This window comes from Porites lutea, chromosome 9 (assembly GCF_958299795.1).
Source record: "Porites lutea chromosome 9, jaPorLute2.1, whole genome shotgun sequence".
Taxonomy (NCBI): domain Eukaryota; kingdom Metazoa; phylum Cnidaria; class Anthozoa; order Scleractinia; family Poritidae; genus Porites; species Porites lutea.
Window position 1 is genome coordinate 2,170,992 of NC_133209.1, and position 25,364 is coordinate 2,196,355.

General features: G+C 41.0%; 3 protein-coding genes across 3 annotated transcripts in view; 1 reads left to right on the forward strand and 2 right to left on the reverse strand.

Moving 5' to 3' along the window:
• Positions 1–25,364, forward strand: part of LOC140949281 (uncharacterized) — a 178,400-nt gene that overhangs the window by 91,837 nt on the left and 61,199 nt on the right. The window lies entirely within an intron of this gene.
• The window catches only part of LOC140947488 (alpha-mannosidase 2C1-like), a 28,334-nt gene continuing 3,409 nt past the window's right edge, over positions 440–25,364 (reverse strand). The window contains exons 4-34 of the mRNA XM_073396597.1: positions 24,573–24,599; positions 23,462–23,532; positions 22,541–22,718; positions 21,457–21,557; positions 20,649–20,740; positions 19,727–19,833; positions 19,229–19,339; positions 18,442–18,534; positions 18,228–18,344; positions 17,708–17,745; positions 17,573–17,630; positions 17,210–17,301; positions 17,036–17,089; positions 16,775–16,901; positions 16,172–16,262; positions 15,690–15,781; positions 14,789–14,819; positions 13,804–13,862; positions 13,502–13,667; positions 13,199–13,284; positions 12,800–12,894; positions 12,357–12,461; positions 11,533–11,605; positions 10,837–10,923; positions 10,141–10,284; positions 9,507–9,616; positions 8,609–8,688; positions 7,897–7,980; positions 7,334–7,398; positions 6,891–6,994; positions 440–1,465 (exon numbers count right to left, since the gene is read on the reverse strand). Of these exons, the coding sequence (XP_073252698.1) occupies positions 1,354–1,465; positions 6,891–6,994; positions 7,334–7,398; positions 7,897–7,980; positions 8,609–8,688; positions 9,507–9,616; positions 10,141–10,284; positions 10,837–10,923; positions 11,533–11,605; positions 12,357–12,461; positions 12,800–12,894; positions 13,199–13,284; positions 13,502–13,667; positions 13,804–13,862; positions 14,789–14,819; positions 15,690–15,781; positions 16,172–16,262; positions 16,775–16,901; positions 17,036–17,089; positions 17,210–17,301; positions 17,573–17,630; positions 17,708–17,745; positions 18,228–18,344; positions 18,442–18,534; positions 19,229–19,339; positions 19,727–19,833; positions 20,649–20,740; positions 21,457–21,557; positions 22,541–22,718; positions 23,462–23,532; positions 24,573–24,599 (2,850 nt within the window). The 3' untranslated portion in view covers positions 440–1,353. The remainder of the gene's footprint in view (positions 1,466–6,890; positions 6,995–7,333; positions 7,399–7,896; positions 7,981–8,608; positions 8,689–9,506; positions 9,617–10,140; positions 10,285–10,836; positions 10,924–11,532; positions 11,606–12,356; positions 12,462–12,799; positions 12,895–13,198; positions 13,285–13,501; positions 13,668–13,803; positions 13,863–14,788; positions 14,820–15,689; positions 15,782–16,171; positions 16,263–16,774; positions 16,902–17,035; positions 17,090–17,209; positions 17,302–17,572; positions 17,631–17,707; positions 17,746–18,227; positions 18,345–18,441; positions 18,535–19,228; positions 19,340–19,726; positions 19,834–20,648; positions 20,741–21,456; positions 21,558–22,540; positions 22,719–23,461; positions 23,533–24,572; positions 24,600–25,364) is intronic.
• LOC140947489 (neuropeptide FF receptor 2-like) lies at positions 3,543–5,440 on the reverse strand. Its single transcript, XM_073396598.1, has one exon. The coding sequence runs from the start codon at positions 4,672–4,674 to the stop codon at positions 3,550–3,552; it is 1,125 nt and encodes a 374-aa protein (XP_073252699.1). The 5' UTR covers positions 4,675–5,440; the 3' UTR covers positions 3,543–3,549.

Here is a 25,364-nt window from a genome sequence, read left to right on the forward strand (position 1 = left end):
AATTGTCAAACAGGTTCTCTTTGCCATTTTCAGCTAGTTTTCACTGCTTGAATCATATCAACAACTACTGACTTTTAAAATTAGCATTCTTGCAATGTGATATGTCGGTAAAAAATCTGGTCTGATAAACAGCGAATCGGTTTAAGTTTAGCCTCCTTATGTTCACCGCAAGTTAAAAGATAGCCTCCGCTGGCTTCCGCCCGCCCTGTATTAGATGCAGGTTGGGCAAGACATTTGGCATCTCGATTCAGGCAGCTGGCACGGATGAGCAATTGCGGATGAGACCAGTTTCCACATGTTTTACGAAAAGCGGTCAGGGTCATACTTGTGACAGTAACAGGAAATGGCTCTTTAATCGAAAGACTTGTGTAGGCGGGGGGAAGAGGGGTTTACTTCCCCCCGAACCCGATCGATTTTAAAAGGCCAGAACGGAACAGCCCTTAACAAGTTTGTTAAACCTTTTTAATTAGTTTACGTAAATGGCTTTCCCTTAGAAAATACGACAAACACCTGAGGACAAGGATGATCGCACCCAAACGTGTTGCAACAATTCTGCTAACCTTCAAGAGAGCAGCACACAACTCTTTGGGTCCACTGTGTTTCCCTGGGTGTCCTGTCGCTATTTAGGCGTTACAATATGGATTTATATTTGTCCGGATGATTTTTAGAAAGTATGTGCAGCGGTGTAGCCTGCGAACGCAGACGTATTTCCGGTCGTCATTTCCCGCCATCCGAAAAAATCGTATCACCCTTATTAGGTCTTTTTATTAATTGTGCCAAGTGTCGTGGCGCACGAAAGCAGTTTGGAATCTGCCTCCTCCTCACAAGCGATTAGTATTTCGCATGGCGGAGGCGAGCGCGAAACACGAGTGACAAACTTTACGACCAAAATACAGGATGTTACCTTCATGTAGATTCTTTTTGCTTGTACATACTTTTACTTAAAATTGCAAATTGTAAAAAACATTTTCTTTTCTTTTATGTGTTTATTCTTCTTATTATTTATAATGCATTTAACGTATATCTATATTTATATATCATTTTTATGTAGTGTCAGCTCGAAGATATTAGCTTGTTAGCTACTCTTAATAATGTTTATGTTGTTGTTGTTGTTGTAGTGACTGCCGGATGACAAAGCGCAAATTTTCATCGACAGAGAGGCGTCTGGGCTGTGTACGTGGCATGTTTCGAATTACTTTCGTAAGACTGTTTACTAGCCAGTAAAGACCCACATCACAAACACCACAAAGCACTTATGATTGTAGCTCACAGCACTACACCTAAAATTTGTTTCCTCTTATTTACCACGATAAAAGAATTCAAAATAAAAGTTCAAAATATTACCTGCTGATATTAAAAGTAAAGTAAAACTGTAATTATCTGAAAAGGACGAAAACTAAGTTCACAGTGATCAGAAAACCACGTAATCTCTCCATCTTCATCCGGGGTCTCCAAAAGATTGCACCTGGGAAAGGCAAAAAACCTGAGTTTACTCACCCAGTTACTCTGGTCTGGTTACAACGAATATTAAAAAAAATATTAAACTGAGAAACGTTATTCGACGTTTCGTTGTTTCGAACATCACTATCAAGAATGAAAACCGTTATGTGTCCGGCCTTAAAAATTGCAGAAATTAATTTGAATGCCTTGTCTACGAAATACTGTTTATACGCCACTTGCACGCCTCCCATAATGCTTTATTGCACCTTAATTGGACCCCACAAATTTTCAATAACCTTTCTTCTTCATTTCTCTTGGGTATTACAGCCGTCCCAAGACAAACTGGAAACAATGCTTATGCAAAATTTTGGGGGGCGAATAAGGTGCATTATGGGAGATGTGCAAGTGGCGGGAACTCAAACCAACAAACTCGATTCGCGCGAAGCTTTCCCATAAGGACATCTGTAAAATAATCAAGTATGCACGACTGCCATAATTTATTCAAACCTCGACAAGTTTTACATATAACGGTTTCCATTCTTGATAATCTTCCGGATGTTCGAAACACCGAAACGTCGAATAACGTTCCCCAGTCTAATTTTTCTTGTTACACCATTTCATAAGTAACTTATTTCCAGGACTGGATCGCACGACGGGAAAACTAGGCACATTGGCAACGGTGTTAAGCGCAATTCCATACCCCACCCGTTTAGCGCTTTTGGAAGTGGGAAATAAATTTAAATCGAGTCGGCCTTCGTAACGTTTGAATAATTATTCGTATAGATTATTTTGTAACCAAACAAACGATAGAACGAGGGCACAAAACAGAGAGCGATCAACTTAATGAGGTAGATGAACTATGACTTTGGATAAACACGGAAATTAAACAAAAGACCGTTTGGATCACGGGACACCACCGAAGTGACTACCGATGTTAGAGTTACAACCGACGGTCTTGCCGAATGAAGTAAACAAGCAAAACGTCGGTCTTTTTTATTTCACTTTCATTAACAATCAAAATTATAATAAAGAAGAATCAATTAAGACTAGAATCTCTTCATTTTAGCACATTCGCGAAAATTGCTCTTGACTCGCTAACCCTGATAATTTAAAACGCTGAAGGACACCTTGCTTTCTGTACGCCAAACTTGTTAGTTATCTTAACTATTAGTCAAGGGGTAGGGTATACCCGAGTTATAAAAACCCTATACTGATAGTGTGCACCACAACCCCCAAACACTGTACATGGGGATCCCTTGTTCCCTTGTTTTTGCGTGCCCCCCAGGGGGGGGGGGGGGAGGGGGATACCCCTGAGATAAAGTGATGGGGATGATCGAACGATATCTGTGGGTTTAAAGTTTTCCTTCAGGGATTTTTTGGGTAGGAAAATTTCCCAAGTATTTTTTTTTGTGGGTATACAAACAACATGAACCTGAAAATTGGCGTAGTACCGCGCGCGCGTGCGCTTATGCCGGCAGCGCACTATTGCCTAAAGGCGAAAGCTTATAAGATATTCATGTGCTCCTGCTAAAAGGTACAACAAAACGTGTTTTCCGGTTGCTTGAATACCGTAAAATTCCGAAAATAAGCGCCTCCAAATATGAGCTCCCAAACTGGTAACGCAAAAAAAACCCTCCGTTAAATCGCCCCTCCAAATATAAGCCCCCCCCCCGGGGGGGCTTGTACTTGGAAACTTCCCTCAAATACAAAGTAAAACAAAGCAAAAACGGTAAATTTACTTCCAAATATAAGGCTAGCCCAATCGATTTTGAAACGCAAATTTCCCTCCGTAGATAAGCCCCTCCGAAAATAAGTCCCTCAAAAAGGCCCTTCGAAAAATATAAGCCCCAGGGCTTATTTTCGGAATTTTAAGTTATTTAATGCATTTCATTTATAGACTATGAACATTGCAATTTTCGGCAGTTAATGCTTGGTCCAGAGATTTTTTGGGGATTTCCTTGGAAGCCCTAGGAATGTGTTTGAATTTTGATTTTTTGCCCTCTTTTGATCATCTCCGTCACTTGAACTCCTGCTTTGACTCTCTCTGGAGCAGCGGAAATCAAAAATAAAAGAATAAAAATAAAATAAAAGGATAGAGTTAATCTCAGTTTATACTGTAGCTTCTTGAGGAGATTCCTGATTAGTATTGTCTTGTTGACTCAAAAGAGTGTCCAACCGTTCTGTCTGACCGACGCACTTTAAACCAGCTAAGAACGCTTTTCGAAAGTCTTCGCTCATCGCAAACAAAATCACGGGGTTGACGATGTGTTTACAGTAGTAAAGGACCAAACAGATCAAATCTACAAAAGCAAATGTTTCGCTTATAGCTATTTCTTCAGGTTGAAACTGTAGTATTAGCATGAAAAAACCGCGAGGGATGTAACAAACTTGAAACACCACTAAAGTAGTTATGAGCATGCGTACCATACGTTTTCTACGCTGTCGCCGCGCTTTCCGTTGATCGTTGCCGTTTCTTGACACGATGCGCGTCGAATCGCCAAATTCCTGTTTGTGGTTTAAAGCGCGGATTATCCTCACGTAGCAGTATGTTTGTATAACCAGCGGAGCTATGATAAATGCTAGTACCAGGTAGCACAAGTAACATAAGCGAAATAGCGGCGAGGGCCATTGAATATCGCAGTATTTCCATCCCATATCCTCAAAAACTTTCAGTAAAATCGACTGAGGAATCCCACTAGCGCAGTAGCACCCTAACCATAGAACCACGATCACAATTTTCGCTTTCTTCAAGGACATTTTTGGCCTGAAAGGTTGGACGATGGCGCGATATCTCTCTAGAGCGATAGTAGTATGGCTAAGCACTGAAACACACACAAATACGTCTTGGATAGGCCACAAAAAGTGACAAATAAAATCACCAAACGGCCATGATGTGAATAACTCGAGGATACGTAATGGTGCGGCAATTGCTCCAACCCCGACGTCAGCGAGGGCAATGTTCATGATAAAGTAATTGCAAGGCGTTCTCATATTTCTGCGTCGAAGAACGGTAAACGTTACCAGGCTACTACCGACTAAACTCGCGAGGAGTATAACACCAAAGAGACTAGCAGTGACCAAGACGTAGATTTTTGCAAACGAGAGTTCGTTTATCAAGTTAAAATCGCCATCGTCCGTCTGGTTTGCGATATAGCAACGAGTTACGTTCCGTGCCGTGGTTGAATTCAGCTGACATATCACGGATAAATTTCGTCCGCCTGTCCTTTCGTTCATTTCTTGCTCGCGTTCGTTGTTCAAACAACACAGCAAATCTATCAACAATATACCGACGTAAACTGCGAATTACGCGTGTTTCATACGCAGATAACTGATTAAAAAACAAATGCTTAATTGCGCAAAGAGTTAAAAAAGACTTAGGTGTAGGTATCGGGAATTTATTATTAAAGACGTTTCCTTGGAGAGAAATTAAAAGCAGTCTCCCCGAAGCGATTTCAATAGAATTGTAATTAGGAGCATTATTCCACGACGACGGGTTATGCAGGTGTAAACGAGGCCTCAACCTAAAACAGATACTTTTATTTCTTTTCTTTTTGCAAACGGCTTAAGGTTAAGAGCCAGAACAAAATTTAATGGAACATTAATGATATAAACAAACGAAGTGTGCTTGAAAACGCTGAAGAATTATAGCATATCATACTCTTCGTTGTCACGTTTGAAAACTGCGGTTGCATTATACCACCAGTCCTGCTGCGCTTTGCACTGAGATTTCCATTTATCATTAGAGTCTTGAAGCTATTTAGAAAATTACCAGCTAAGCGGATTGACTCTGAAGCCTTTGTTTCTTTAATAAAATCGAAAAGTAACAAGATTCGTTTTCGAAATTATGTCTGCAAGAAATGGAGAAAATTATCCCACGCCTTTAAGGAGGAACTAGACATTTTAATTAATATCTGAAATGACAGTCCCTATTAAAGTATTACCGTTAAGTAAGCGCCTATTATAGTTCGATATTTCCTGAAACTGTTTATCATACGTTCTTCGCAACAGATCAATTTTTCGCTTTTAAAAGTGTTTGCGATTAAGGAGTATGTCCTTTAATTACGATCTTTAAATAGGGAAATACCAGTTTTTCGCCATAAAATAAAAAAAAAATTGCCAAAATGACACACACTTCGATGAACTTCCTGTAATAGAGTATTCGACTGTTTACCCAACATTTATGATTATTCAAAGTCCAGCTGCTTTGTGTCTCAATTTTGGTTCTTATAACTTCATAAACCAACGAAAGCTCTGAAATTAGACCTCAGTGGTGATTCTGTACTGCAGTTTCCTGAGTTTCTCAAGCTTTTGATTTAGGTAGCTTTAAACATTTTCTTTGACTACAAGCAGCTTTTCTTCAAAATAAAGACATCTTAAAAACTGTGTACAGTTCAGTTCATTTCCCAACGTGGTACGCACGGAACTAATTTTGAGTCTTAACTGGAAACTTCAAAACTGTTGAATCATTTCTCAGTTTCGCAAGATCCCCCAAACGGGAAGTATTCCTGACTTCAAAAGAGAGAAGTGTGACGTCACGTTACTATGGTAGCAAACTTTCTGGATCACAACAATAGGAAGCTTAAGCAACGACGACGGCGACGGCAACGAGAACGACAAAAAAGCAATACGTTTATATCAGCTAAACAACAACTTTGCACGTGCATCACGCCTTTTTGTACATTTCTTTGCCGTCGTTGCACGACCACGGCATGAAACCTCCACTTCCTAATTTCACGCGCCCGCTTAAGAGAGTAGCTGAAAACAACATAGAATTTTCGTTGTCTTTTTCTAAACTTAGATAGGGTCCTTTCGTATTCAACCCCTGAAAAATCTCGTCAACATTTGACAAATCAATTGAAATTGAATAAAATCGATGTAGTTTGAAACAGTGCGAATTCACTTTTTAGCGACCTTTTCGGTTTGTTTTCATCCAGAAATTTTGTACCGTGGCAACGTGCCATAATGACATCTCCTCTCTATACCATAAAACAGCAGGTGATTTTTGGCAGATAACAACACAATTAAGATCAGCGCAAGACAATATTGGCAAGAATTTTCCTTAATTGATTACTACGGCTATAATCATCGGTTCTTTGCAGTCAAAACAGCAATTGGTAATGTGATTATAGCTGTTTGATGGAAACAATACGTAATTTAACTGAAAGATGCCAGACTTGATGGGATTTGTACATAAAATTATCTTCATAAAATTATTCATTCATTCATACACAGTACATATGCTGCGATCCTTCACTACATTAGGAAACTTGCAGTGAATCTCACACACTTTCTACAAACCGTTACACAAAGCGTAGCCCCACCATTCAATTATAAACCTCCCACAACTACGACCACACTAATCCCTTGATTCGCTATGACGAAGGTCTTCCGCTTGAAGTGTCAGCTTTTGAAACTTCTATAGTGGTAAAGAGTGTGTCCATATCACTTACTTTGTAAGTCTCTTGACCGGGAGATTTGTGGAGAAATTGGTGCGAGCTTGGCCTCCATAAGCTTCATAGAGACGAACGACTAAAGCTGAAGGTACGGACTCGGCCTGTGGAAACCAACAAACATCTACTTAATGTCTAGATCCTATGGAGTTAGAGTCAATTGGCAGACTGAACGCCAAATAACTTCATTAATCTGCAGAAACGAAAAACAATTGTTCCTGCTGATTTCGAAAACTCATAATTTATATTGCTGTTTCTGTAACCATTAAATTTCGGCCCGTTATTATCATACAGATATTAAGAAGCAACCCAGTGCCGAAGGTGTTAAATTCGCAAATGAACAAATATCGATTAAATATCCGAACTCATTCCCCTCGCCGTGTTCTGTTAATAATGTTAAGATATAACCTTATAAAAGTTGCACATGAACGGTGGGTACACACCTTTTTAACCGTTTCCAAAATCACTGCTGGGTTGTCCACAGAAAAGAAAGACCTTCCTTCAAAACCTGCAAGTTATTTGAGCTCTCGAGTTAAAAAGTACTTTGAAATATCCGCAAAACCCTGCATGTATTTGGTGTCCTGGTACCAAAGTCTCCAATTTCATCTGTTCCTGGTGTGTTACCCCATTATGAATTCGTGGTGAAAAGTAACCAGGGAGACAAATAACTAAAGGTTATTTTGTATAAAGAAGGACGTGTCGATAGAAAGTGGACCCAGTGAAAAAAGCCATTTCACCTTTAGCCGTCATTCTTACTATAAAGGCTAAAAACTGACAAACAATCAACGTCTTAGAATAAAATATACAGGAATGTTTTACATTCCACACCACCAAGATGTGGAAGCGGGTAGGTGCGCTCCATCTCCAGAGGGGAATTTTACGATTTACAATAAGGATCTCCCCCCAGGGAAGGCCTACATTGAAGTCCTTATGGGTGTTAAATGAAATTTCATGTTAGATTATCAAGCATATTCCTGAGAGTTGAAAGTCATGAAGCTTTCCATACCTGTAGAAACGGAGCACGCTTGGACGATGACTGGCTGGTTAAAATTGTACGCATGTTGAATAACGCCTGCACTTTGGAAAGTGCCTTGAAGACGTAAGAAGAAGAAGCAGAGGAAACGTGAATGAGCAAAAATCCTCTCTTAGAATAAAATATTTAAATTAAAATTCACGCTTACACAACACTTATAAGACCAAAGGAAACCCGAAAAATCTAAATTAAATTTCATCTTTCAAAAATCGGCATTAAGATTCACCACGGAATCCATGAACATTTTCATTCTAATTTCTTCTTTAACGCTACTCTATTTCATTCACAACAAGCGACGCTTCACAACTGGATATGTAGATCAAACACAACCCCGATCCCTTAGTTCTTACTAACGAAGGGCTAGTACTCCAAACGTAAGATTTTCAATCTTTCTAGGGCGGGAAATTAAGTTTATCACTTAAAACCGTGAAAAGTTTGAACCCAGGAGTCATTTCATAAGTAAGTTGAGTATCATTGTCCTGATGAACGTAGTCTGAAATACCATCAACTGAAGTGATACAACTCACTTTGACTCTGAAGATGACTACTGCACAGGTTGTCGAAACTTCAGTCACTGTCAACAACAGTCCACGTTCACCCGGACGATCATACTCAACCAATTTATCACTTCAGCTGATCAAAACAAACAAATAAACAAACAAACAAATCAAAGTGGTTTGTTTACCTGAGTGGGGAAATACTGCGTACGAGAATTCATGTGATCCCATGTCAGCTTGGTCGTCAGGTGCTTTGGGAGAACGAAGACTGTTAAAAAGAAAGAAAGGACAGCAAAGACATAATTACTGAATAAATGTAGGGACATTTACATTTCTGACATTCATATTTTATTGCTGGCTCCCACTATAGGTAAGACATATCCAGTGCGAAATTCGGAAATAAAAGTAATCAATCGCCACGTGTTGTACGCATTTGAAGAAATTGCGATAATCCCAAATAAAAGAGGCGGAGATGCCTGTCGGACATACTCCAATACAATAATTTCTATTTAGGTATTTCTTTTCGCAAAAGACTAAGCGATACTTTTGTGGATAAAAATGCCGGTTTTCCACCCTCAAACACTGAATGAGACCTAATTCTAAAATTTCTACCCCTCAGGGGGATCCACAAGCATCCCCGTTTGTCTAATGTTGGAGCCCCCATTCTGCGGGTGTAAGCGCGATTTCCAGCCAGTGAAGCTGAGAGGAGCTGCTATTTGCTGGGAGCACTAAGTCAATTGCAGGTTCAGTTGCACAGGAAGTGGTTTGTTTCTTGTAGACCATAGTTTCTATATATCTATAAAAACTGTACACTGTTCGGAGTCGATAATTCCCCGAACAACAAGAAGCGTGCACGGCATATCTTCGCTGAGATTACATTCTAACCCTTTAAACCTCAATATTAAAATCAGATTCTTATTGTTTGTCCTGTAGAAGTAGTTAAAGTATCAATCATATTCATCTGTGTGATCATGTCCTTAATTCTCGTCACCAACCTGTTTTATAAAGCAATGATATCACAAGGAAAATTGGGAAGCTGTTCACTCTTAAGGCTTAAAGGGTTATTGGGTCGTCATGGCAACTTACAGTGATATGTACATGACGTTGGTATGAGTTGAGTAACCATACTTGCAATCAGTCATTAACGCTACGCCCCAGTCATGCTCGGACAAGTCCGCCCACTTGTGACCACACACCTGTTGGAAATAGGTCAGTAAGACAGAATCGGTACGACGGAGGCATTCCTATTGATCGTCATCCCTACCCCGCCACCCCTCGCCTGCCTCTCTCCCCCCTCCAAAAAATAATAATAACACAGAACCAACGCAATGAGAACTACCATTAAGCTAAAATCAGCCCTGTTGTAAAGGAAAACAGGGCCCTGTTGTTGGATAACGCTATCCACCGGATAAACCTCTATCCAGTGAATAAACCAACTGGTTTCCCTAACACGTATCAACTGGATAGTGATTTATATGGTGGATGGCGCGGTCCAACGTTTGAACAACCGGGACCAGACATATAACTCGTCGCGCGCAACGCTGACACGCTCCACGGGAAAGCGGTAGGCGTAAATTTGTTTCGACTTCTCTGTAATAACGAGTTTCTTTAGTTGAAAATGCTTAACGCCGGAAGAAAAATTTTCCCCGTAACGGCGCCCATCGCTGACAAGTCAGCAGTAAACACCGCTGGTAACTGACACATAAGGACGCATGCGTACCTCATACTTGGCCCAGTCCCAGGCGGTATTGCAGTGTGTTGGCCTCTGTAGGTGACCAAATTGAATTTCATAAGTTGCGTTCATCGAACGAACATCGAATGGAAATTCCACCTTCAAGAATTTCCTGTTCTCTTGCCAGTTTACCTGTAAAAAGAACACAGACATTCATCCAGGTTTATTAGTCAGGTTGGAGTAAGTGGTACAGTTAAACCCCGTTAATGCCGACACTGAGGGGGTCATAAAAAGTGTGTGTATTAACGGGGTCCTTTTAAAGCGGGTTGAATTTTGAGAAAATGTGAAGACTTTCTTTCCCCGGGGACAAACCAAACTATCCGTAATATTGAGGTGTCCGTGTTAAACGGGTGTCCGTAAAGCGGAGTTTGACTGTACTATGTTTAGTGGGCAGGGTAGTTGGGTTCTTCTAAGAACGCGATCTTAAAGCTGAAGTTTAATTTCGAGAAGGCCACTTCAAAAATGAATGAGGAGCTCATAAAATAAAGATCACAGCAAGACATTACATGACAGAATGCAAGTTTTGATAACATCTCGTCCTTAAATATTTATGTATACTCCTACAAGAACATTCAAGTGTCGTGGGAATACAAACGCAGTGAAAAGAGGCAATATATAAACTTGTTAGAGCGTTGCTGTAAACGGTATACTGTATAAAACAGCTCTCTTTTAAACTTCACTTGCCTTTGTATGGAATTTAACATACGGCGCAGTAGCGTCTAAGGAAACGATTTGCTTGAGAGAGCTGTGCTCGCTGATTCTCAAAGAAAACTGCGGGAAAGAAAGAAACGCGTTAACAGAAAGTGAACAAATAAAAGTACTCTTCTTATCCCCTAAGGGCTATTTCAAGGATAACATTCAACAGTGTGCGGACTTTATGAGATTGACTTTGCTACAGGTTGCTCCACTGCAGTCTACAATTACTGAGCGAAGTGGTAATGGATGCCGCTAATACTGACCGAAGCAAAATCGGCCACTGAAGGGAAAACTCCCTCTGCTCTTGGCAAAGAGTGTTTTGTTTTGTCTTTTAAATTTGCCGACATATGATAGACTAAACAGGTTAAGGAGACAAGGAATATGGTTTACCATGGCCAATTAGTAATGTGATCATCTGAGCTGAGACAAGGACTTTCCTTCAGTCGCAGCCAGAATGACTTCACAATCAGCGGTCCAGCCAGAGGGTTGGTTACCTTATTAACGATGCTAACTTGTGTGACGGTGACTACCCAAATAGAATATATTACGGCAGTATAAGGGTCCCATCTGGGAAACTTAAGCTCCCCGCTATTTTTACTCTGAGGCCCACAACCCGAGAAATTTTTCTTGGAAGGAAATCGACGGTAAGACCTAAGAACCTTCAACCGTAGTCCCAACACTCACCTCGACTGAAACTCTGAGAGGTCCTTCCTCAAGGATTTTGAATTCTTCAGATGAGGTGGGAAGTAATAATTTTCTGTGATACAACATATAAAAAATCAAGCACATGTGTAGGAGAAACATTTGAACGGTCAGTTATCTTCTATTACATTCTTTCCTGCGCAAAATCTGTGCGTTCGATTATATCTTCTATTCTATTCTTTTCTGCGCCAATCTCCCTCTCCCCTCAGGCCATTCGCCACTTCAAATAGGAGAGGGAAACTGGACCCAAAATGCGTCCCACAATTGTTTCCGGTATTGTAGCTAGGGACGCGTCAGTCAGCTATTGGCCAATTTTTGTTCTTCCTGTCCCTAACAACAGTCCAAAAAGTCTTTACGAAACTTAACTAGGCACAGTTCCCTTCTCGGTTCTGAAGTGACGAATGCCGTCTGCTGCTTTTTCCCTGTTTAGTGTGTGCAACGCTTTAAGAATACACAGTTCAATAGCGGGCTCTCCCGCCCGCTTGCGCTTTCCACTAGTTTAATTCAGGTTGGACGGAATGACGTCACGAATGACGTCAGGTGACTAATCATTCAAAATGACGACTCTGACAAGATGCTGAATTTTTAAAATCTTAGAAGAACAACTTCTTTAGAAGCAGAGGAACTTTGAAGGCTCAGAAGGTCAGTGAGTAAACACATCGTCATCTTTGAGTCTCCTTTCTGGAGTGAAGGCCTGGAGTATGGTTAGCTAAGGTGAGGTATTAGCTATTAAGGGTCTGACTGCGTCATCTTCTTACTCGACGCACTTCATTCAAAAGAATCACAGGCTCGACGCAGATTCATACCTCGTCTCTAGGTAGTAAGGCATTACATCCCACGCGTCCCAAAACAATGGCATGTCGTCAAACAAGATAAACTGGTTTCCACAATAACCAGGACAAATCGCCTCCCTATAATGAAAACAAGAAATCAAATAACCAAATAAATAAATCATAATAGCAAATTAGACATTCCTCATCCACTTAGTGGTTCTTCGTCTACTTGACTCCCGGTCGAATTGGAATTTGGAAGGGTTTTTTAGGAGACGGAAAGCCTGAGTACTCAGAGAAAAACCTCCAGGAGTAAGGGAGAGAACCAACAACAAACTCAACCCACATATGGCGTCGACACGGTTATGTGAACACGGGCCTCATTGGCAGGGGGCGTGTGCTCTCAATATTGCGCCACCCTTGTTCTCTGGAGGTATTTAACCCTAAATAAAGGGTAGTACTGTAGATGACTGAGGTACCTGCCACTGGCTTTGTGAATGAGACTTCTTACCAGGCCACCTCTGACCAATTCAACTCGGACCAAGGCATTCTCCATGACAACGGAGTCCTGCAACTAAAAAACACAAAAGCTAAAGCGAAACCGTTTTTAAGACTCAAGATCAAGATAAAAAACTGATCAGTCCAAAAAATCGCGAACAACAAATATTGATTCCTGAGCTGGTCTTTGTATAGTATTTTCGTCGAACACGCCAGGTTGAGATTACTTTACTTCGAAGGGCTTTCACTAATAAATTACCTATGGTCGCGTTAATTACAGTCTAATCTGCTCAAAAGAGGACCTTTTTTACACGAGCAATCCGGGTAACATTCAGACACAAATTGTTAAGGCTACAAATGAAAGTTTGCAGCTTGCTCACCTGGTCAAAAGATATAGAGACAGGATGAAATTCACTTTGTACATCAATTAGAGGACTTATACTCAAGCTTGGCACAGACACTAGTGCTGAAAAGGAAGGCGATTTATTAGCAGTTACATGAAACAAGGAACGTAAATAATGGTCGATAACTTTTAGAAATGGAAGAAAGTCATGCAACTTATTGTTCGTGGTCTATTCGGCAGACAAATAGGCGTTAAGACAGTGCTAGGTTCTTCGCTCAAAGATCTCACTTTTACTATAATCTTACCAAGTATTTTTTTCTCACGTTTTCTATTATCTTACCGAGTATTTTTCCATCCTCTCCAGTTTGCTTTCTAATTGACAATTTTTCTTCTTCAGTTAAGTGCTCCCATAGTTCACCGGGAATAGAAACAATTTCACTCCGCCCCCAACTGAGTGTGTTTACAAGGACGGGCTTAGTCACTTGATCGTTTCCACCAGAATGGAGCTGACATTAAAAAGAACTGTTATCTTTGATATAATGTGGTTTTTGTACCGTAAATTCCGTTAAAAACTATATCCTCAGCAAATAATTGAAATAACAAAAAAAATTCTTTTTTGGGTCTACCTTTCACTTTCCCTACCTGGGAAACAACCTTAGAACAGCTGGATTCTAGTATTCGTCGGGTGCTTTCCAGGATGTCTGTGGGTGGCAAAATTAAAATATTCTTGATTTAATTAAGTTGAAGCCCAAAACTAGACATATCTTTTCAGAGGAAAGTCCATTGGTGGAAACAATGTTCAGAAGGAAAGCAAGGAGAAACCAGTTAGACTAGACTTCAAGAATAGTCTGTCACTCGCAACGGAAAAAAACTGTCTTCATACTGCAGAACCATCCTAATATCAAAGAAAAAGCTTTTTTCACGCCCTCAATAACACTATAGTTGTAGTAACAGTGAGATGAGGTTATAAGAATTTGATATAAATTTTTATCACATGGCCACTTAATTCTTGATTAGTAATAACTGCGATGCTGATCTGATCGTTGAGACATGAAAGGTTAAAAAGTAAACCTTTTTTAATACTGCGTGGAAAAATCGGAGGAACCAAATTCTTACACATTTTGCTCCCTATTCCGCCCCACCTCCCCCACCACGACCCCCCACGCCTCCTCCCCGCGTCCCCGCGGCGAAAAACCAGACAAACCAACAAAAGGGTCTGGGGCGGGTTCAGGGGAAAGTTGAAGTTGTATCCTCCCCCACCCCCGGCTAGTAAAAACACATCACATCATTGAAGGCTCTTCGAGGGAACATTCCTTTACATCGTTCTTAACCCTTTAAGTCCCAATGGTGACCAACATCAATTTTCTCTTAACCATATCCATCGATTGTCAAGAGATTTGGTTATGAGAATTAATAAATTGATCACCTAAGAGAAAATGCCTTGCTCTTTTACCAAATTCTCTCAACACATTCTTTAACAAAATGTATAGAGATCAGTTTGGAGAATTTGTATGTGGATATTGGGGCTTAAAGGGTTAAATGAAACCTTGAAATAAAGCTTGCTCGCAGGCTGTGTAAAGTACGATACAATGACTACACTTCTCTTATAGTTTAGCTGCTTTATTACCTTTATAGCTGTGAAGAGCATCATCAACAGCCTATAAAATGAGCAATTTAAATGTCACGAGTTCTATGGTTCTTCTAAGTTAGATATTTCGATCACAGAACTATAGAACCTGCGTGACAGGCGTTTGAAAGTTAAGGGGAAGGGAATTTAGGCGCGAGACCGCGCGCGAGGGATAAGAGAGGAGGGAAGGCTCCTTTTCCTCCCCCTTGCGCGCCTTTCGCGCACCCAGATCCTCCTTCTCCTTTTCTTTCACAAGCCTGCCACGCAGGCTTATAACTTAATTATGATCATATGGGTGTGCTCATCTGTTTATCTATACAGTAAGCGTCTGTGCTTTTAGAAGAATATCAAAGAAGAAGATTTGTTTTAACGTTTTCATTTATCGCTAGTATGCATAGCCCGTACCGTGGTAGACGTATTAAAGTTATATTTTGTCTACAATCTATTTTGTCTCAGATAGTAGGGATGACGCTAAAGTGTAAGGCACGCGAAAATATAAGCGCGCTTTCTCAGTTTCGCGGACCCGACTATCTCGGAGCCTGGAACAGGCTAATACAACACAGGTTATAGCAGACCACGAGAAAATCACTTAGAAGTAAGTATCATAATAATTGTTTGCATTGCTAAGATGCGCTTTACAATGCCTTTATCTGGCTCATATTTCAGGTAAGGTAAGGCATGAGCAAAACCTGCGATCAGGTCGATTTTTCTCCTTTATAGAAGACAGGGAAAAGAGAGAGACATATAGAGATACAGTATAGGGAGGGCATAATTCAGGCTACCGTGAGTACACCCTGTAAGCTACAACCAGCAGTAACTGGGTCACCATGGGTCAAACTTAACAGGAAATGCGTACGGTTAAAAAAGAAAAATAGCCACTGTGAAGAGAAACAATATTAACCTGTTTGATGCAGCTTCCAGGTAAAATGTCGTGAAATTGATTTAACAGCATGAGTTTCCAGATTCTAAGAAATTCCTCAGAGGGATAGTCTTCTAAAATTCCATAACAAATGCGGTATAGTTAGTAAAACGGGGACGTATTTTCGCTACTTACTACTTAATACTTCTAAGCATCAAAAGCGATCAATATACAAGACAGCCCAATACGTTAAAAATACGTGAGATGTAGTTTAAATGCTCTACACATTCTGTAGCGTGTTATAATTTATTGTGGACGGTCGGCTATTTTACACGTAATGTATGTAGCTGTTGTAGCTGTTGCAGGACTTCGTTTCATGAAACCCACGAGTATTTGCTACATTTGTGACCATTGGGCCTCTGCTGCTTTTAAAATACTTCATATTTGGATAATAGTGAAAGAGCAAATAAAGAAAGAAAAAGAAAGACAGAAAAGATGAAGAAATTTCTAGCAGCTTAACTAACCTTGACGTTTGTCTCCCAAAACATAGCCTAAACTCGAGATCAGCTCCGCGTCGTGAAGAAGGAATTCACTTTGGCGGTTTCCTTGTTTTATCTATAAAAATGCGGGAAAATAACAATACAGCTTTAAGATATGCGTACGATTAACCGTCTGCCATCGTCGTCGTTATCATCACCTCCATCACCATCATCATCACGTTATCATCATCATCATCATCAACATCCTCATCCTCATCATCATTACAATCGTCATCATCATCACCACCATCATCATTACCATCATAACCTCCATCACTACAATCTTCAATATAACCATCATCATCATCATCATCATCAGCAGCAGCAGCAGCATTATCCCTAAAAATATAACCACCACCACCACCACCACCACAATCATCATCATCATTATTACCATCACCAATATCATCATCATCAGCGTCGCCGCCGTCATTATCAACATCAGCTTCATCATTATCATCTTTATCATCAATATCATTATCATAACCTCGGATGAGTTGCGATCTTTTGATAAAACAGCTATTTTAAATTATCGTCTTTTGGTTCGTTAATAACACAGGTTTGGAATAGTAATATAAAACATCTTACCCGCGCCTGTGTAGTGTATGTTCCTTGGTGAAGCTCTAGATATAGCTCGCCAACCCATGTGCATAGCTTATTGGCATCACGTGACTCAAGGGAGTTGAAAAATTCATGAGGGTCTGAAAGTTTAACCCTGCGAAAATTCAGAAATTGTCAACGCCAAACTAAACTATTTCCCAGACCGGGATTACTTCTAATACAGGAGTTGTTGTCGTTATTTGTCTTTGGTTTGTTTGTTTGTTTGTTGTTTGTTTATTTTTTTTTTACCTTGGGCAACCATCTACGTCCTCCATTCGCTTCAACATTTCAAGCATATCCTCTCTATAATAAAGCAAAAAAAGGTAATCAATACAGTTCTTTTAGTTGCAAACATCAAACAGTTAAGATTGATGGGGTCTGTTAGCAAAACGCTTAAACGAAGCATGCGCACTGAGCACTTACGAAGGACCGCCTCCGCCATCTCCGTGGCCGTACAGCAACATGCTGGCATGAACTTGTCCTTTGTCTTTCAGCTGTCTTACTGTCTTTATAACCTGGCAACACACAGAAGACACAACTTTTCATCTCTTTAGGACACAAAGCAGTTAAAAAGGGGGATTTATTGAATGCTGGAGATATCTCTTGCAACAAAACGGGAGACCGCGGGTGGAGGAGGGAGAACAGTTTTCAATAGCACAGATAATCTAGATCACTAAAGTCAGACCAAGTAGAGGTCACGCCACAGTCGCGTCAAAGACACGTGATTGTGATGTAGCAAAACAGAATTTAAAAAAATGGAAAGTAGACAGTACACAGCCAGCTTACATCAGCAGCATCACCACGAGACTCGTACGTGTCGGCAGGAGGAAAATGAGCCAAACATCTGTAAAAAATGTATCGCAGTTAGCCACAAAAGTGAGGGATACAGGCAACTTCGGGAGAGCGAAAAGAACGACATACCTTGACCCATCGATTCCTTCCCAGAAAAAGGTGTGATACTACAACAGAAAAAAAAAAGTTAGACAACGACTTTATTCCCTGGGCTACATCCATGTACACTTATTTTTGCGACGGTGCAAATTGGGGCACAAAACCTGAAAGTTATCATTTCTAGATTCAAGGAGGGAATCGGTGAGAGATAACAATATGGCCAAACATCTCTATAGCAAGGGATTGAATATGGGTCCTCCTGCCTAGAAATCAGAGTACGTTTCAAGTCCGAACTTTTGGACTGCGGGCTGCGAGTATTCAACTGATTCAAACCAAGAGGCTATGCAAGCGGCACTCTAGCCATGTCGCCTCTCCTGGGCATGCCACCATGCGAATCCAGCATCCAACTAGGCCAACTTAAGGGCCTATAACTACAACATGCGCATATTATTGGCCATGCCACTTTCTAAGCCACGCCCACCTCGGTGGCCGTGCTGATGCCTTTTGTCTGTCTGACAGAACGTTAAAACGAAGCAAAAAGGCAACTTACGGGAAATTTGTTAATGAGACTCCAGCTTAGCTTCATCGTCAAAAAGTACTTCATTCCTACTCCGCGAATGATTTGAGGGAGCTGGGCCGAGTAACCAAACGTGTCGGGTAGCCAGAACTAAAGGCAATAAGAAAATAAGAAATACTAGTACGTCTTACACTAAAAATTAACATTTAAGGAAGGTCTTTACGAGCGCTGCTTTCAATCAATTTACCTCTTGGCAAACTTGCCCAAATTCCTGCTGGAAAAACTTTTGTCCAACTAAAAACTGGCGAATGAATGACTCGCCACTTGGTATATTGCCATCCTTAAAAATAATGAAAAATAAAACAAATCACGAACTCGAAAATCAAGAATGACGAAAATAGACACATTTCACCATGTTTTCAAACATTCCAGAATGTGTGATCTAAATCGATGGGTTAACCTGCGTGAAAGGCGCAAAGAAGGCAGGAAATTGAGAAATCCTCAACTACATAATGGGAAGAAACGGCTCAAGCCCTAATCATGGAACTATTCACAAGCGAGCCTGTCATAAAGTTTATAGTGCGTCTGTAAGAGAGGCTGGCAAGGCCCACTCTAAATTGGCCCACGACTGACGAACACTCACTAGTTGACTTCGCATGTGTCACTTAACGTTTTACTCTTTTTTTCCGGCAGGTGGGAATTTAGCACAGTAGATATACACCAATGCATGACATTAGAGTGGTTTTCGTTTGAGTGTCGTAAAACCAAAACCAAAGTAATTACTCTGGCCAATCACATAGGACACAGACAATACATTGAACCAATCAAAACTCGAAGTAATTACATGTGGCTGACGCAAAGCGCGGGAAAATGCATGCGAGCGCGTCACAATTGGCTTTGGTTTTACTTCTGATTGGATGAAAAGGTGGCGCGAATCTTTTAAGCCAATCGCATCGTGTAGAAAGTGCAAAACCAATTACTTTTCGACACTCAAATGAAAACCGCTCTATCTTTGAAGACGTTTACATCCTTACCATTTCTACCCAAGTTCCTCCAACAGGTATGAATTGTCCTTTAGCAGCAAACGCTTTTATTTCGTCGAACAGGCTTGGATAGTGAAGCTTGACCCACTCAAGTTGTTGAGCCTGATTGATGAGGCAAACGTGATTATTCAAAAGCGAAAGTTAACACATGTACTTTAAGTAAGTAGGTTAATTAAAAGTAAGTTATTGGTTCAATTTCAACAGTTTTACACTGTCACTTCCAACTTCCAGAATCCACCGTTCTTCTTCGCTTCGCAGCTTAGCAGTCAACATTGTATCCCACTGCATTATTAAGAGGCTTGTAAAGGAGTTGAAGTTTTTTAAATAACAAGCTTTTCTTTCTCCGTCTCTCCTTTTGCTGTTGGTCATATCGTAGGTTTTCGAATTCTGGGTTACGTGGGCAGAATCATATATTTACTAGCATGTTCTTCGCCTGTGGTAGAAAGACTGATACCAACCTTAAACCGGGACAACAGAGAATGAACACACCTGTGAGCACACGAATTTGAAGTCAGGGTATTTCTCCATCAACCTCACAGCTGTTGCAAAACTGCGACCACACTTTCTGATGGTCTCGGCGATAGGCCATAGCCAGGCTGTAAAAATAGTAAGAATACACAACTAAAAAAACTAAATACGTTAATTGATCAATAGATGGGGAGACAGATAGACAGATAAATGGATAGATACACGAGAGACGAACAGATGGACGGACGGGTGGATGGGTGGACGGACAGACGAATAGATAAACGAAATGAGGGGATGACGGACAAACGAAGGGACAAAAAGACGAATGGACGAGTGGACGGAAGGGCAGAGGGAAGGACGGACAGACAAACAGATGGAGGAATGAATGGACGGAACGTACACACGAAAAGGCGCACGGACAGACGGGTGGACAAACAGGGCAACAGAGGGATGGGCAGATGGACGGACAAACAAGAAGAGGGATGAATGGAGGGTCGGATGGACAGGTGGACGGACGAACGGAAGGACTAATGGATGGACAGGCGGACAGAGGATGGTGTATAGATGGAAGGACAGGTGGACGGAGGGGTGGAAGGACAGGCGGATAGGGGGAAGGACAGATGGAAGAAACTGGGCATGGACAGACGGACAGGGGGAAGGAAAGGCAGACGGAAAGACAAACGCACGAATAGGTGGACAGATGGACGTATGGTCAGACAGTCAGACAGGCGGACGGACGGACGGACGGACGGACAGACGGAAAAACACTGAGGAAGACAGACGGACGGACAGACAGACTGACGGATGGACAGACAGGCTGACAGACGAACTGATAGACGGACGGACAGGTGGGCGGACAGGGGGACGAACAGAGGGATGGATAGATAAGTAGATGTGCATAGAACAGAATTTGATATTGTTGTTCGTTTAATAATAACCATACCACAATCGATGTGACAATTTCCAACAGCGTGGACCTGGTGTTGAGAATCTCCATTTGCTTGTTTAAAGAATCTGTCGGCTATTTCGTGCGCCCTAGAACCGGACAAAAAAAAAAAGATGCCTTTGTAAAAAGAGTCTGTATTCTAGATTAAGATAACTCAGAACATGCTCAAACATACACACTATTTTATGAGATCTTAACAAGACTGCGCGACAAACGTAAGGACGGTTTCTTTTTAGAAAGCTCAGAAATACTTTTCAGAGTAACCTGTGCTACTAACGCGCGTTTCATACTTGTTAGGGATTCACCACCTCTCATAAGAGGAAAGTGCCTCTGACGCATCAGCGTATGACTAAAGGAGAAATAAGTCCATTACGAAGTAGGGGTACAAGAATAAGAGGATATCTAGCTGTTGATCCCTATTCAATCGCATGACCGCACAGCGTACGCGCGAGACACTCGGTGCAATCTCCTGCGTGCCCGCCCATGTGATAGAATCTCAATCAAACTTCATCTTACAGGTAAGTCTTGTTTAATTTTCCAATTAAAAGGCAAGTTATATTGTACAAACTTGAAACGCATTTAAAAATGAGTAGTACTATTAATAGTAGCACTACAGTCCATGCAATTTTACATCTATCGCAATCTTGGCAATAACTTAGTTAAAGATATCCCGTGTGCACACAATTCGAGAAAGAGAACAAGGAAACACGTGCGAAAATCTCCTTGCAAGGAGAACAGATCAGCAAGGGGAATTTTTTCGATGTTTCGCGCAATCATCAATTTAGTAACTATTCCATAACATCACCTTTGCAACGACGTTCTATCTGACAGGTCCTGACATGTATTCACGATGTCATTTGCAGTGTGAAGAGCTTGAAATGCTCTGGGATTTTCTTGTGAGAGGTTCTGTTCAAAAATGATAATTCCAAATAAGTTACGCTAGTATAGAGCCCTAAAGCCTGGCTTTCACTAGCGCGTAAGCATAAGCATAAGGACAAGCACATGTGTAAGCAAGTGAAAACTGGGTCGACATAAGCATAAGCACAAGAAAAATGGACAAGTTTGCGCTTGTGCTCAAGCTTATGTTGTAGCTTTGACTGGTGAAAACAGGGTCGACATTAGCACAAGCATAAGCACAAGGTCGTGGACCAATCATAGGTCACTTTGACCCAGACCTCATGCGCACACTTTAAAAGCAATATGGCGGACGCTTCGTCCGCCATCTTGTTTATCATCGGGTTGAGGAGAGCTGGTATCGAGAATTAAGTCAAATATGCCATTCTGCGCGTGCGTATGTCCTTCGCTTGTGCTTATGGGCTAGTGAAAACTAGGCTTAAGAGTTATATAAGATTAAGATTCCAGTCACGATGTGTTTCCTTCTAAGGGATGAGGGGATGAGGCTAAACGAAGGCTAATGTACTGATTTGTCGTTTGTGTTGGGCGAGAAAAAGTAACCAGCACTTTTGAGAAACGGAATCCTGGGCTATACAATTAATAACTAAGAGAGGTGCGGGTACAAGGTGCATTTTCTCTCGAAACAATGCAGGCAATAAAGTTACAGCGAAGAGAACCCTTCAAATATTTCATACGCGGCATTGCTATAGCAAATTTTGAATTGGCCCAGAGATTAAAAACACGATGGCGCGTGCAACATCGCGCGCAATGTTTTACTCAGCAAGCGGACGAAAACTTGATTATGAGTGTAATAAGTAGCACATGTTTGAAGCGAGATGTTATCAACTCATGCCAATATGAACGGACCGGGTAATGACCAGTATACACAAATGAATCCTGACTGAGTATGGCTTGATGAAGGGACAGTAAAGCGGGCATTTCAGGCAGTGATAATTATCAGCAACTTTGATAAATGGAGGCATTTTCCCACATACCTTTGCCAGGTCTATGATGACAGTAAGGTCCATTAAAACTTGATAATATGCGGTGTCAAACACAGCGACCTCAGCCATAGAGAGAGTGTACTTGCGCGAGGGGTCCGGCGCATTTATCAGGCCATCCTTCCCTGCACCAAACATACCATTGGCAGCCATTTCCACATATAAAGTGTACCTTAACATTGGAACAATGGAGTGTGTAAGCCCCGGTGGCGGGGCGGGGTGGGGGGAGGTACTCCGGATTTCAAGTGACGGGGATGATCGAAGGATTTTTTGGGGTAAGAAAATTTGGCAAGAATTTTTTTGGGTGGCTTGATTTAAGAAGGGATTTTATGGGGTGGTGTTCAAAACAATCTGAAGACTCATAGTAGTGCTCCAGCAGGCCGCGTAGTTCTGCGAAATAAAACACAACCAAACTTGTTTTGCGGCTTTTTTTAAGGCTTGGGGGTTAATTTTTGTACCAAAGATTTTGGGTTTTGTTAGAAGTCCCAAGGATTATTTTGGGTTTTGACTTTTCCCCCCATTCGATCATCCCCGTCACTTGAAATCCGGAGTACCCCCTCCCCCTGGGTTTGTACGTCATTATCGACTTGTCCTTTCGAAAAGTATTAAAGATACATAATTCTTTGTGGCGATTTAGTTGGTGGCGAGATGGTTTTGTGGCGAGGTGACCAGGAACCCGGCAAAAACCTCACCTGAAGAGTGACTTCGCGTTCTTTGAAACTACAGCACGATCATTTTTTATTCATCCCAGTTTACTCACATTGTCATACGTAGGCGAACGCTCTTGTAACAAAAAGTGCGGTGCTGCCCGTGCAAAGTTGTTGTTAAGCTATTAAAAATCTATTGCTTTTTTGGCGTTCTCGTTGCCGTAGTCGTCGTGACACCTTAGACTCCGTATTTTTTTTAGTACAGTACCTGCCGGGAGTGGCATTAGCTGAGAGCACATAATCAGTTCTTTGTTGGTGGCCATCAGCACCAGTCAAACCCTAAAGGAAAATAAAAAAAAAATGAGTGGGAATATTAACGCAGCATAATAATTGAAATGGGACAGACTATTAACAATTGTTGCCCCTGCAAATATATAACTGTGGTAGCTGTTCCCCGGGGGGAGGGGGATACTCAACAAAATTTTCTACGGGGAGGCTTACCCTTTTATACCCCGGTATACCATTTTTGACAAAAAAGGTACCCTTTTGTATACCTTTTATTGACAAATGGTTCATCTTCCACAAACTAGTTTACAACATTGAATCCCTTTTAACTGCTGCAAATGCACCGTCTTTTACGTAAGAATAAATCACAAATCCGGAAATTTTTCTTGCCTTTTTCAAAGCCAAAAGATGCACCTATCCAAGTAGGTCATTTTACTGAAATACCTCCCTTCCCCCCCCCCCCCCCCCCAACCCGGAGCCGTTCATCAGTGAGGATGGCTGAACTGCATGCAAATCTAATAGTGGTTTACATTATTGCACAACATTTTTGGAGGTGCCACCCACAATATGAGAACAACTAGTGACAAGACATATTACCATGAAAAACAATGCAAGAAAAATTAAAACAAATAAATGAATATCATAGGGCTGTCACTACGGGCTGCCCGGGGGCCAGAAATTTCCCTGGCTACTATGAGCTCAGCATTTTGGCTTCTTTCACAGGAAACAAGAGAAAAGTTAGAACCAAGTTTCAATTTCAATTTCCTGCTAAACTAACCCCCCTTCTCAGCAAACTACAATTTCAGTGACAGCTGTGAATTAAAAAAAAAAAAAAACAGTTTTAATTAAAACAAGGTTAAAATTTTTAACACAGCAACTACTGTAAAAGTTGAACAGTCTGAACTCAAGCTGTGAATGAAGTTTGCTACTAAAAAGTAAGGCTTCAGGTATTGCCACCTCATTTAAAATATTCCTCAGCAACATCAGTTTAAAGATGACAGAGTATATATCAGGGGCTTCAAAATTATGTATTACTTAACAGTGTTTTTAAGTTATTGGTTTCTGAAAAAATGTGTTCAGATTGTTCTTAATACCTGTCTTGGTTTCCCATCTTGCCAGACCTACAGCATAAACAACCATGGAGAGAAAAATTGTGGAAAATTTAATGCACAATACAGTTCTCTGGAACTATTTAACAATTATCCAACAAGTGCACGTTGGATATGAGATGGTAGATAGCCAATGAGGCGCATAGCACCGAGTTGGCTATAATCATCTCATATCCAACAAGTGTGAGTGGAATAATTGTTTTAACGAAAACGCCCACAAAATATCGAGAATTCTTCCTGACTTTTTTTGCAAAAACAACTGATTTTCAGCTTGTTTTTAATTCTTAGCAGATGTGTAGAGTTACCATATTTGGAGAGCATAGTGTAATGGCTCATATACCATGACGGCTAAACCAATCACAGCTCTAGAATTACACAGGGTTGTCACTAAGATTTCAAAGTTGCCAGGTAAATACAACAAGTAGGCGGGGAATCAAACAGCTAGGGGTTTCTTCTGGTTCTATTTTTCTTCTATTTTCCAATGAAATTAGCTGGGGACCACGTTCATATTAGCCGGGGGAAATCCCCGGCCCCCGGCTCTTAATGACAACCCTGATTACATCATCCAATGATTCAGCTTTTAATAACAATTTATTATGCATTAGCCTGCCATCCCTGTAGCCCTGAAGGAAAGAAAACAGTGTTTTTCCTTTCTTTGGAGGAAATGTACACATAAGGTATTGTACATCGATACAAGGTACATGATGGTGCAGCAAACGAACTTGAGAAATTAATAAAATACCACTTTATTTGAGTGTCAATCAATGCATATTAAAA